General features: G+C 35.0%; 1 protein-coding gene across 1 annotated transcript in view; it reads right to left on the bottom strand.

Moving 5' to 3' along the window:
- SLC44A5 (solute carrier family 44 member 5) overlaps positions 1-12,389 on the bottom strand; it is a 398,499-nt gene that overhangs the window by 26,841 nt on the left and 359,269 nt on the right. The window contains exons 12-14 of the mRNA XM_059376880.1: positions 6,152-6,283; positions 2,645-2,744; positions 413-505 (exon numbers count right to left, since the gene is read on the bottom strand). Coding sequence (XP_059232863.1) covers positions 413-505; positions 2,645-2,744; positions 6,152-6,283 — 325 coding nt within the window. The remainder of the gene's footprint in view (positions 1-412; positions 506-2,644; positions 2,745-6,151; positions 6,284-12,389) is intronic.

Here is a 12,389-nt window from a genome sequence, read left to right on the forward strand (position 1 = left end):
TGGACAAGAAAATAATGCAAAAACCTCAAAAGTCTGCAGAGAGATTAACTTCAAAAAACTTCTAATCTTTTAATAATTCATACATTTTTTTCAGACCTGGAATAATATAACATGGGTCAGCTACACTGAGTGGCCCCCTCATACTCAAATACAAAGGAATTTCCTTAGGTTACTGCCAAGAAGAAGCACCATATGTGAAGCCAAAACAAAATCTACCACATGACCTATCTGTGGGGGGAGGGAAATTCAATAAGTAGACAAAGATTTTTTAGAGCTTAGTAAAAAAACAGACAAATGAAAAACGTTTATGATGTTTCTAGTCTTCCAAGGATGGAAAGCACCGGAAACAATAATAATAGTGTGAATAGTAGTGTGGACGTGAGGTTTAAAAATGTCAGTTACCAAAGGATACATTGCTGTCACTGCCCAGTAGGCAATACAGATAAAGAGGAAAATGAAAGTTAAAACTGGATAAATTAATGTAGTAGGGAGGTATCCAATGGCTCTGAAATAAAGCAAAATAGTTGAAATTAAAAATAATTCAGAGATATAATTTCTCAATTAAATCTTTACCTGTTAAAATTAGAAATAAGCTTTAAACTGAATCCATTTAAGAATGATGGTAATAACCATTGACTCTTTTTTGCTGATCATTCTGGCATTTTCTTAAACATTTTTAAATTTTTTGATTGGCTTTTAAATTTTACTTAAATATTATTTATTTGTTTTTAGTAATTAGAAGCCTTTTTTATTGTTCATATTTGATTCTTGTCAAAAGTTCCCCAAACTTCCCCCAGGTTTCTGTATGACTCAAAGATCTGATACCCTAAATCTTCTCTTCTTTGGTTATTTCTGTATAACTCATAAAGATTTGATATATTATAATCATAGTTCTTCCTTTTGTTAAGATTCTTAGACTCTCAAAATTGGAGAAGACCTTGAGATCATCTGATCAAATGTGAGAATCCCTTCCTAATTCAGGAAGAATAGAAGGGACTGTACTATCTTTTAAATGTTTATTAGTTTTTGGTGATCATATGGAGTGATAAAAACTTACTTTTATATAACAGTGCTTAACAACAACCAAAATATTAGAAAGTTCTTCCTTATCTGCTAGCCTGCTACTCATATCCACTACCTTTAAGAGAAGAAATTATCACTTTTCCATATAGCTCCCTTTCATGGAACTCCTTATTCTTTTATACTCCAATATAATCATTCCTTTAATATTTCCTCATAAGTTGTGGTGTCTGAAATGTTCACCATCCTAGTTCCCCTGTTCCTACTTTTGAATGGTCTTTTCAGCATATGACACTGGAAGCCCAATACTGTTTGATATAACCACCAAGACCGATGATGAAACTATTTCCAGCTCTAATGTAATGCACTGGCATAGTTTAGATGCCTTTTGCATCCGTTACCTCGTTCACCTCACTATTTGAGCTAAGTTCCCTCCTTCATCCAGATTTTGCTAATTAAGTGAAACTGAGCATCTCTGTGTCTACCCTGTATTCTCACACCAATTTATTACAGCTCTTACTTTCTCTTGAAAAAGATTAAGTTGTCACAGTTGTATTGGTCCTTACACACACACACACACACACACACACACACACACATAACAATGGGGCAAGTTATAGTAAATTGTACAGTATCATTTTATTTAAAAAATAAACTCAGCAAATCAGAGTTTTCAGGGGCTAATGATAGGGTTTCAGTTATGAAAAGGAGAGAGAATTTAAACTGCTTATTAACTATTTAAACTATTAGATTCCAGTGGCACTATTACAATTACAGATGACTATTTTAGTCATCTATATAATATATAGATGATTATTACAATTATAGATGATTATTTTGTTAAAATAATCTTACAGACTATTTAAAATAATTTTGGCTTTGGTCACTAATAATTTAGATTTTCATCATTCTAAATAGAATGCATGGTCTGTTGGCTTGATAGTAATGCTTTTTGTTTCTTCCATGCATTATTCAAAGGTTTAAAGTATTACCGTCAAGTGACCTTTGGAATAGTTTAGAACCTGTAGGGATCATTATCTTCCAGCATGAATTTTGGTGTTTATTTTACAGCATTTTTTAACAAAAAAGGCCCCAGGTATAAAGTGTTCTGAATTAAGAGCTATAGATACAAAATGTATAGTCTGGTGCTCCTAGGATCAATTATTCCCTCTATAAGCAAATTTTGTCATTCACATAGAAATAGTAATAGCACATAATTAACTTCATAGAATTATGGTGATGTATGGCAAATGATCTCAATCATCAATATTAACATATGATTCAGCAGGGGAATAATACAATATATAATACAAGTTACCATTATACAGCACTTTATCATACTTTCACACATTATTCTAATGCGTTCAAAAAGTGCTAATACCTATACTACACAGGTTTGAGCCTTAGTTCATCCTATGATAATTGAGGTGTGGAGATACTGAAGGATTTGTTAGAATGACCTTTCTAATAAGTGGCAAAGTCTGAACTTCAGTCTTCTTGAATGGCAAGCAGATTTCTTCAACAAGTCTTAAAGGGGAAGTCATCTGGGGGCATCTACACAATAGGCAGTGACTGATTTGAATGACAGATAAAAGTTCTGTGAGTTTCTCCATCAGGGCCTTACTTGCTCCCTTCCTTCAGCAGGGCAATGGAGATGCAGATTCGTCCCCTGAGGAAGATCAGCATGAGGATGATAAACACTTCAAGAAGGCAGAGTATTATCACTTTAAACAGGAAAAAAAAAAAAAAAAAATCAGTGTGATTCAAATCAACCCCCAAAACAAACTTCTCTGCAAAAGTCAGGACTGAGTTTCATGACTTTTCTCCCAATTCTGACATTCTAATTTAAGCAGTGCTACATCTCCCAAAATGCTAATAGAAATTCACTTTCAAAACCTCCAAGAAATCTAGATTAAAACATCTAGCTAGAGTTTAAGCAACTCAACTGGTCAGGCTCCATTTTATCTATAGAAATATTTCACACCATTTGTAGAAATGAGAGAAGGAAGGACTGCTACAGGCAGCTCTATTTCAGATGTTTTCACTTTCATTTCGTTGAGTAAGAGAGTCATTACAGGAGAAACTTTTTGAATTGCCCACCCCGTTCACAATGCCTCTTCATTAACTGACCTTGCTGACTGACAGGGCAGGCTCTTGGCTGCCGCATTTTTATTTTGTGACTCTACCCATCATGGTTACCATTGATGGACTCAGGATGTAAACTCAATAAAAGTCTCTAATAAAAGTCTCAGGATTACAATTAAGGGAATCTACTTCAGTTTTGAATTGAAGGTTATGGACCTCTTGAACTTCGATTTATACAAACTTAATGAACAGTGTCACCTTTATGTGAAATAAGTGTATTTGCAAAGAAAGAATAAAGTGTATGTGTGTTAAAGAAACACAGCAGAGAGGCAATCTTGAGTTCTTTTGGCTTTCTGTTTGCTGGATCCAAGTACACTTGAAAGTACAACTGTTTTTCTGGTTTTGTTTTGTTTTGTTTTGTTTTACTTCGATGAGCTACTTCCATATTCTTATAATAAGTACCAATCCCTTGACCCCAGCTTGTTCCAATTTTCTTTTCTTTTTGGCTACCCTCAATTAGTTTCTTTTTACTTTAAGCCAAATGGTCATAATCACTATACTTTCTCAATTTTAAGACACATCTTTAATTAAGTAATAACTTTTCAGGAAAGGATTTTATTTTTCATTTTTCATCTTTTCATTGATTATAAGATGCATCCTGACTTCAGATGTTTTAAAGTGAAAAGTCTGGATCTTAAAATTAAGGAAATATAGCACTGCTAATCATAGACTCTGAAATTATAGAAGAAACTTAATGGAAATTTAAAGCCCCACCTGCAAAAGAATCTGCTCTATTACATCCTTTGGTAGACAGTAATTCTGCTCATGTCTGAGCACTTTGAGTGATAGGCACTCATTATTTCATTCAATTGTTACACCACTAAGATTCTGATGTCACCAAGCACATGTCTCCTTTTAGTTAAATTATATATGTTGTCATGCATATTTGATTCTCTTAAAATAAATAAACTGAGTCCAAAATTATGGGGTATGGCCATAGTAAGCTAAAATTGTTATCTTCAGACAAACCTGAGAATACGAGATATATCCAGAATCATTTTATATTCTGAAATTGCATTGGTGAACAACATTGCATATGAAGCTTATACAAAATCGCATATCCAAAACAATTAGAGAAATTTTATTGTCTTTTGAATTTATGTATTATATCCCTTTCTTGTGTTTGAAATCTATTTTCTGAGACCCTCTTGAAAAGCTGGTATAACTCTAACTCTTCTGAAGAGGAGACTGAGAAAACTCATAGCAGAAATGAGAATAGAACCATCTCCTAACACATGAGACTCATAAAAATGATAGTTTTTATATGTGTAATTCTGCTTATTTTCAGCGTTTCCATCAAAGAGTATAGTTTTACATTATGCCCTTCTCTCTGATACCTAGAATTTTGTCCAATCCCAGAGTATGTAATCAATCAATGTCCAGTAAATGGGTTGTGAAAGTGGCGACTGATTTGAGGAAAGACTGGTATTGCCAGACTTAAAAATAAAAGCAAACTCTATATTTTCCTCAAAGGACATCTTAACTCCTCCAATGGCAGATTCTCATCATGCTAATAATTTTTGTGTTGAAATCCCTTAAGAAACAACAGTGGAATGACTACAGAACCTGTAATTAAGAGCCACCTGAGAATAAAACTAGAGGTTTCAATACATAATGAATGAGATTCATCATCTCTTGACATGACAGATAATTGCAAGCGAATTGCTGAGAACGTACGGAATCACTCAAATTCAGGGAAAATGGTGAGGATATGAGTCCTAAGATGCCTGCTCTTTATAATTAAAAAGAAATGGCTACAAATGAAATAATCTTTCTGCAATATATTTGGAAAAAAAATTGTTAAATAAAGGAACTAATCTGCACGTGAACTGAAGTGGGAAGCCAAGGAACAAAGATGTGGCATTTTGATCCAACACTGCCCAAGGGAAAGAGAAAAACTCAATGTGGCAGACAAAAGGAATCTGGTGGGGGGCTTCTGTGCAAGGCTAGGTCATCAAGCTTGCCAGGAACCTATAGAATAAAATCTCTCAAAGCAAAAACCTTTGCTAAAAAGGCTACTCATTATTAATTTTGTTCCTCACATGCCTTGATTCCAGGAAAGCAGTGTCCTAGATGGACTAGGTCTGCATTCTGGTCAGGATGGGTATCCTAGTATAGAAACAACTAAAATGGCACACTAGTTACATAACATGAGCCTGTCCTTGAAAGCCTGAAGACTTCTAGGGGAAGTGTCAAAACCAAGTTTTCACATTTATGGAGATGAGACCCATACGTGGACCCGTGATGCCTCCCATCAAAATACTGGTCAACTCTGAGGCAATCTCTGGGCTTCTTACCAGGCCTCCTTGAAGTGCTTTGTTTGGCTCTCTAACTTAAACAATATGAAGAATTCTTTTTTTAAAGCAACATGTAATTAGAGATTATTTTAAATCTTGATTAAAGAACATGAAATTGGAGGAATATTATACTAGAGCCATTTTAGGAACAAGTTAAAGCTATATAAATAAATGTAAATATAAATATAAATAAATTAAAGCTCTCTGAAATTATCTTGCTTTAAAATTTTTGTTAATATTACCCTTAACTAATTCAATAGTTTGAATAAACACTTCAAAAATATAAATTACTCATTATTTCAATTCCTGTAATAGTTTAAAAGTCTTGTGAAAAAATTGGTCTTTTTCTGTTTTTAAAACAAGTTTAAAAAATCAAACATTTTTTTTCCTTTTAAAACACCTTTCTTGGGTATCAAGTTAAAGGCTATAAATATCCACATCCAAACCATTCTAAGGTGAAAGCAAACAGCATGACATCATTGTAAAGTACTATTTTCTTAGGCGATATAATAAATTCCCCTAAATGACTTTGCCATTTACTCTAGCTATAAAGATTACAGACACATTTACTTTAATGACATGGTGATAAGTGTATCTAACAGGTTACACCAACCCAAGATTTCCTTTAGACAAAGATTCTCTTTCATTATTATTACTTTAACAAAATTAGTTTTTTAAAATCCACTCACTAAATGCGAACCACGTTTGTTTCAGTTGGAAGTACATGCTTATATCAGTCTGAATCCCGATGTCATATATACTTAAGTGAGAATTTGGCCGTCCCTGAAGATTGCTATATTCCTGGTAACAGTACCATATTCCTTGAAAAGAAAAGAAAAACAGACTAATATAAAATTCCATTTCCTGAAATGTAAGCTACACACTTATACATATCTATGTGAAATCGAATAGCTGGTCATTCTACAAAGGCAAGATTCAAATTTACAAAGTAAACATTGTATATGGCTCTAATATTCTAACTGTATATTCTATATTCAAAATAAATGTTATCAGTATTTACCTGGCTGATTACAGTGACTTCTGGCTTTAAATGTCCTTTTGACTAGAAACAACCTCAATGTCCATCAACAGGGACTGGCTAAATAAATTATGGTATGTGTGTACTGTACAATACTAGCTTTTCATATAAATAAGAGAAAGTACACTGATACTCAATGATCACTAAGTTATTTTGATAAGTGAAAAAAGCAAGGTACAAAATGACATAAAAGTATGCTATAATTCACATAACAAGAATAATCTTTACATATATTTACTTATATACATGTAGAGTATCTCTAGAAGGATACACAGCAGTGTATTTTTTTACCTCCAGGGAAGGAAACTTAACAACCAAGGAATAGAACAAGAAGGATATTTCACTGTATAGAATTTATACCTTTTGAAATTTGAAGCACATAGATATACAATCAATTTAAGAAGCAAATTTGTAAAAATCATTAAGTTGAAAAAATACTTTAGAGTTCAAAAAATATTTTTGGAGGGAAGAGCAAGATGGCAGGGGAGTAGGAGACCTAATATCATCAGATCCCAGGGGTTCAGCTGGATAGTTACCAAACCATTCTGAACACCTACAAACTCAACAGGGGATTGAAGAGAAGAAGAGTAGCAATTCTAGGAACAGAAAAGTGACCACTTTCTGGAAGGTAGGCTGTGCAGAGAAGTGAATCCGAGGTGACATATAAGACGATATACCAAAGGGGGAGGGGCCAGCTCCTGGCAAGTGGTAGAGCAGCAGAGCACAAAATCAGAACTTTTAGAAGTCTGCTACACTGAAGGACGTTGTTTCAGAGGCTAAGCAGGGGGTGGGACAGTGTGCTCTCAGGACCTGTGGGGGTCACAAAAAGACCAGGGGTGTCTGAGAGTCCCAGGTATCAGAGCAGGGAAGCCGGCTGCAGACAGAGCCAAGAAGTATGCTCTCAGCTTGGAGTTACCTTAAACTGTGATCCGAGGCATAGTAGGACCACTGCTCCTCAAGCAGGGACCCCACAAGTGGCAGATCTGGGGAGCCACCCTCCTTCCTCTGGGAGAGCAGTGCAGGAGCATGCTGCAGGAATCTGCTGGGTTTGGAGACTCCAAAGTGGGCCATGCACCAGAGATACAAAACGCTCAGTCAAAGGCCTCAGTCACAGGCCAGGTAAGCATAGAGTGCAGTCAGACACCGGGGGACAGGACTAACTGACTGATTTTCTCTGAGGGCACACTGAACTGTGAGGCCCTGAGCTCTTGGCTGCTCTGGGGCCGGAGATGGGAGGCCGCCATTTTCATTCCTGTCCTCTTAAGCTATTCTGAAAGTGTTCAGGGAATAAAAGCTCCCAAGAGTGAACCCAAGCAGAGTACTTAGCCTGGCTCCTGACAAGCGTGGTGCAATTCTGCCACAGGCAAAGACATTTGAGAATCACTGCAACAGGCCCCTCCCCCAGAAGATCAACAAGAACACCCAGCAAAGACCAAGTTCACAAATCAATGAGAACTGTGGAACTCCAGAGCTAGGGGAATGCAACACATAGAATTCATTTTAAAATTCACTTGGAATTTTTTCCCCATGATTCTTTAGTTTTTCAAAGCTAAATTTTTTAAGATTTTTTAATTCTATTTTTAAAAATTATTCTTCTTTCCTTTTTTTTAACTACTTTATCTTATCAATACCTTTTTAAAAATCTTTTTAAATTTTCATTGTTATAGTCATATTCAATCCCTTTATTGTATTTAGCCTTGTTTTTTGAATACATATAGGTTTTTCTTTCTTTAAAATTTTGGGAGATAGTTTCTTCTAACAGTTCAAAATATACGCTAAATCTAATGTATGGCTTTGTTCTAGTGTCCAGCCTGATCACATTCTTTCCTCTTTTTTTTTTTTTCTTTTTTCAACCCACTTCTTTTCAATTCCTTTTTGAGAATCTTTTTAAAGTTTCATCTTTACAGTCATATTCCATCCCTTCATCGTGCTTACCCTTATTTTTGTATATATGTAAGTTTTTCGTTCTTTAAAATTTTGGGAGGCAGTTTCTTCTAATAGACCAAAGTACACCCCAAATCACGTGTGTGGCTCTGTTCTATTCACCAATCTAATATATATACGCACTTGTGTGTGTGTGTGTGTGTGTGTGTGTGTATGTATGTATGTATGTATATACACATATACATATATATTTTTTCACCTTTCTTCTCCGCCCCCCCCCCACCAAAGGTTTCAGGTCTCTTCTGATTTGGTTAGTGTATATTTTTCTGGGGTCATTGCTACCCTTTTAGTATTTTGTTCTTTAATTCATCTATTCTTATCTGGATAAAAAGATGAGGCAGAAAAATTCACCTCAAAAAAAAAAAAAAAGAATAAGAGGCAGTACAAACAGCTTGGGACCCCATCAATATGGGCATTAGTAAGATGTCAGATCTAGAGTTCCACGTGATGATTATCAAGGTGCTAGCTGGGCTTGAAAAATGCATGACAGATATTAGATAATCCCTTTCTGGAGAAATAACATCCCTTTCTGGAGAAATAACATCCCTTTCTGGAGAAATTAACTAAAATCTAACCAAGTGTTAATTAAAAAGCTATTAAGGAGGTTCAATAACAAATGGATAAATGCTACTGCTAGGATAAATGAGGCAGAAGAGAGAATTAGTGATACAGAAGACCAAATGATGGAGAATAAAGAAGCTAAGAAAAAGAGAAACAACTACTGAACCATGAGGGGAGAATTTGAGAGATAAGTGATACCATGAGATGAAACGCTATTAGAATAATTGGGATCCCAGAAGAAGAAGGGAGAGAGGGGCAGAGGTATATTGGAGCAAATTATAGCAGAGAATTTCCCTAATATGGTGAAGAGAGCAAGCATCAAAATCCAGGATGCACAGAGAATGCCCCTCAAAATCAATAAAAATAAGTCCACACCCTTTCATCTAATAGTAAAACTTACAAGTCTCAGTAACAAAGAGAAGATTCTGAAAGCAGCTTGGGATAAGAGGTCTGTAACATACAATGGTAGAAATATTAGATTGGCAGCAGACCTATCTACAGAGACCTGGCAGACTAGAAAGGACTGGCATGAAATATTCAGAGTACTAAATGAGAAAAATATGCAGCCAAGAATACTACATCCACCTGGGCTATCACTGAAAATAGGAGAGATAAAAAGCTTCCAAGACAAACAAAGACTGAAAAAACTTGCCAATACCAAATCAGCCCTACAGGAAATATTGAAAGAGGTCCTCTAAGCAAAGAGATAGACAAAAAGTAATGGACCAGAAAGGAACAGAGAAAATATAAACACTTACCTTACAGACAACAGAATGGCACTAAATTCATATCTTTCAGTTGTTACACTGAATGTAAATGGGCTAAATGCCCCAGTCAAAAGACACAGGGTATTAGAATGGATAAAAACCCAAACCCATTAATATGCTATCTACAAGAAACTCATTTTAGACCCAAAGACACCTCCAGATTTAAAGTGAGGGGATGTAAAACAACTTACCATGCTAATGGACATCAAAAGAAAGCTGCGGTGGCAATCCTTATATCAGGTAAATTGGATTTTAAGCCAAAGACTGTAATAAGAGATGAGGAAGGACACTATATCATACTTAAAGGGTCTGTCCAATAAGAAGATCTAACAATTTTAAGTATCTATACCCCTAACATGGGAGCAGTCAGTTATATAAACCAATTAATAATAAAATCAAGAGTGCCTGGGTGGCTCAGTGGGTTAAGGCCTCTGCATTTGACAATCTGGAAGAAATGGATGCATTCCTAGAGACATATAAACCAAAACTGAACCAGGAAGACATAGAAAACCTAATAGTAAGTAGATTGAAGCAGTCCTCAAAACTCTCCCAACAAACAAGAGCCCAAGGCCAGACAGCTTCACAGGGGAGTTCTACCAAACATTTAAGAAGAATTAATACCTAATCTACTGAAATTGTTCCAAAAAATAGAAATGGAAGGAAAACTTCCTAACTCATTTTATAAGGCCAGCATTACTTTGATCCCCAAAGCAAAGACCCCATCAAAAAGGAGAATTACAGACCAATATCCTTGATGAACAGAGATGCAAAAATTCTCACCAAAATACTAGCCAATAGGATCCAACAACACATTAAAAGGATTATTCACCACAACCAAGGGGGATTTATTCCTGGGCTGCAAGGTTGGTGCAACATCTGCAAATCAATCAATCACATAATCACATAATCAATTAATCATAATCAATCACATAATTAATGTGATACAATACATTAATAAAAGAAAGAACAAGAACCATAAGATACTCTCGATAGATGCTGAAAAAGCATTTGACAAAGTATAGCATCATTTCTTGATCAAACTCTTCACAGTATACAACTTTTTGATGGGGTCTTTGTCTGGTTTTAGGATCAAGGTAATGTTGGCCTCATAAAATGAGTTTGGAAATTTTCCTTCCATTTCTATTTTTTGGGACAATTTCAAGAAAATAGGTATTAATTCTTCTTTAAATGTTTGGTATATCTTTTAAGCAAATTAAATCCCTTCTATCTCTAATAATGCTTTTTATTTTTAAACCTGTTTTGTCTGGTTAATATGGCAACTGCAGCTTTCTGTTAATGATTTTAAAAAAATTTATACCCATTTCACCAATTTCTTCCACCCCCATCCCCTCACCTCCTGCCTCTGGCAACTACTCATCTGTTCTTGTACCTACAAGCTTGTTTTTTTTTTAATTTTATATTCTTAATTTTTAATTTCAATATAGTTGACATACAATATATTAGTATAACAGTGATTTGACAATTTTATATATTACAAAACACTCACTAGAAAAAGTATAGTTACCATCTGTCATCATATAAAGCTATTTTAATATTATTGACTATTTTTCCTATGCTGTACTTTGCATCCCCATGACTTGTTGTAACTCTTAATCTCTTTCATTTATCTCACTCCCCACTCCCCACCCCTCTGGCAACCACCAATTTGTTCTCTATATTTATGGGTCTGTTTCTGTGCTTGTTTGTTTTTTAGATTCCACATGTAAGTAAAATCATATGGTATTTTTCTTTATCTGACTTACTTCAGTTAGCATAATACTCTATGGATTCATGTTGTTAGAAGTGGCAAGGTTTCATTCTTTTTAATCCATTTTTTAAAATCAATTTCTTTATCCATTCATTCCCTGATGGCTGTTTCCGTATCTTGGCTATTGTATATAATGTTGTAATGAACATGGGGGTTCATATATCTTTTCAAGCTAGTGTTTTCATTTTCTTCAGGTAAACATCCAAAAGTGGACTTGTTGAATCAGATGGTATTTCTATTTTTAATTTTTCTTAAAGATTTTATTCACTTATTTCACACACACACACACAGGGAGAGAGTACAAGCAAAGGGAGTAGCAGAGGGGGAGGGAGAAGTAGGGTCTCCATTGAGCAGCAAGCCCGATGAAGGGCTCGATCCCAGGACTCTAGGATCATCACCTGAGCTGAAGGCAGACATTTAACCAATGGAGCTACCCAGGTGCCCCTCTATTTTTAATTTCTTAAGGAACCTCCATAATATTTTCCATAGTGGCTGAACCAATTTATATTCCTACCAACTGTGCAGAAGTGTTCATTTTTCTCTACATCCTTGCTAACACTTAATCATTGTCTTTTTGATAATAGACATTCTAACAGGTGTGGGGTGCTATCATATTATGGTTTTGATTTGTATTTCCCTGATGAATATTGATGTTGAGTACCTTTCATGTAACTGTTGGCCATACTCAGGTTTTCTCTGAGAAAATATCTATTCATATTTTCTGCCCATTTTTAAGTTGGGTTGTTTGATTTTTTTAACTTTACCTTTTTTGCTACTAAGTTGTATGAATTCTTTATATTAGCTCCTTATCAGGTATCTGATTTGCAAATATTTTCTTTATCCAATAG

Source organism: Mustela nigripes, chromosome 14 (genome assembly GCF_022355385.1).
Source record: "Mustela nigripes isolate SB6536 chromosome 14, MUSNIG.SB6536, whole genome shotgun sequence".
NCBI lineage: Eukaryota > Metazoa > Chordata > Mammalia > Carnivora > Mustelidae > Mustela > Mustela nigripes.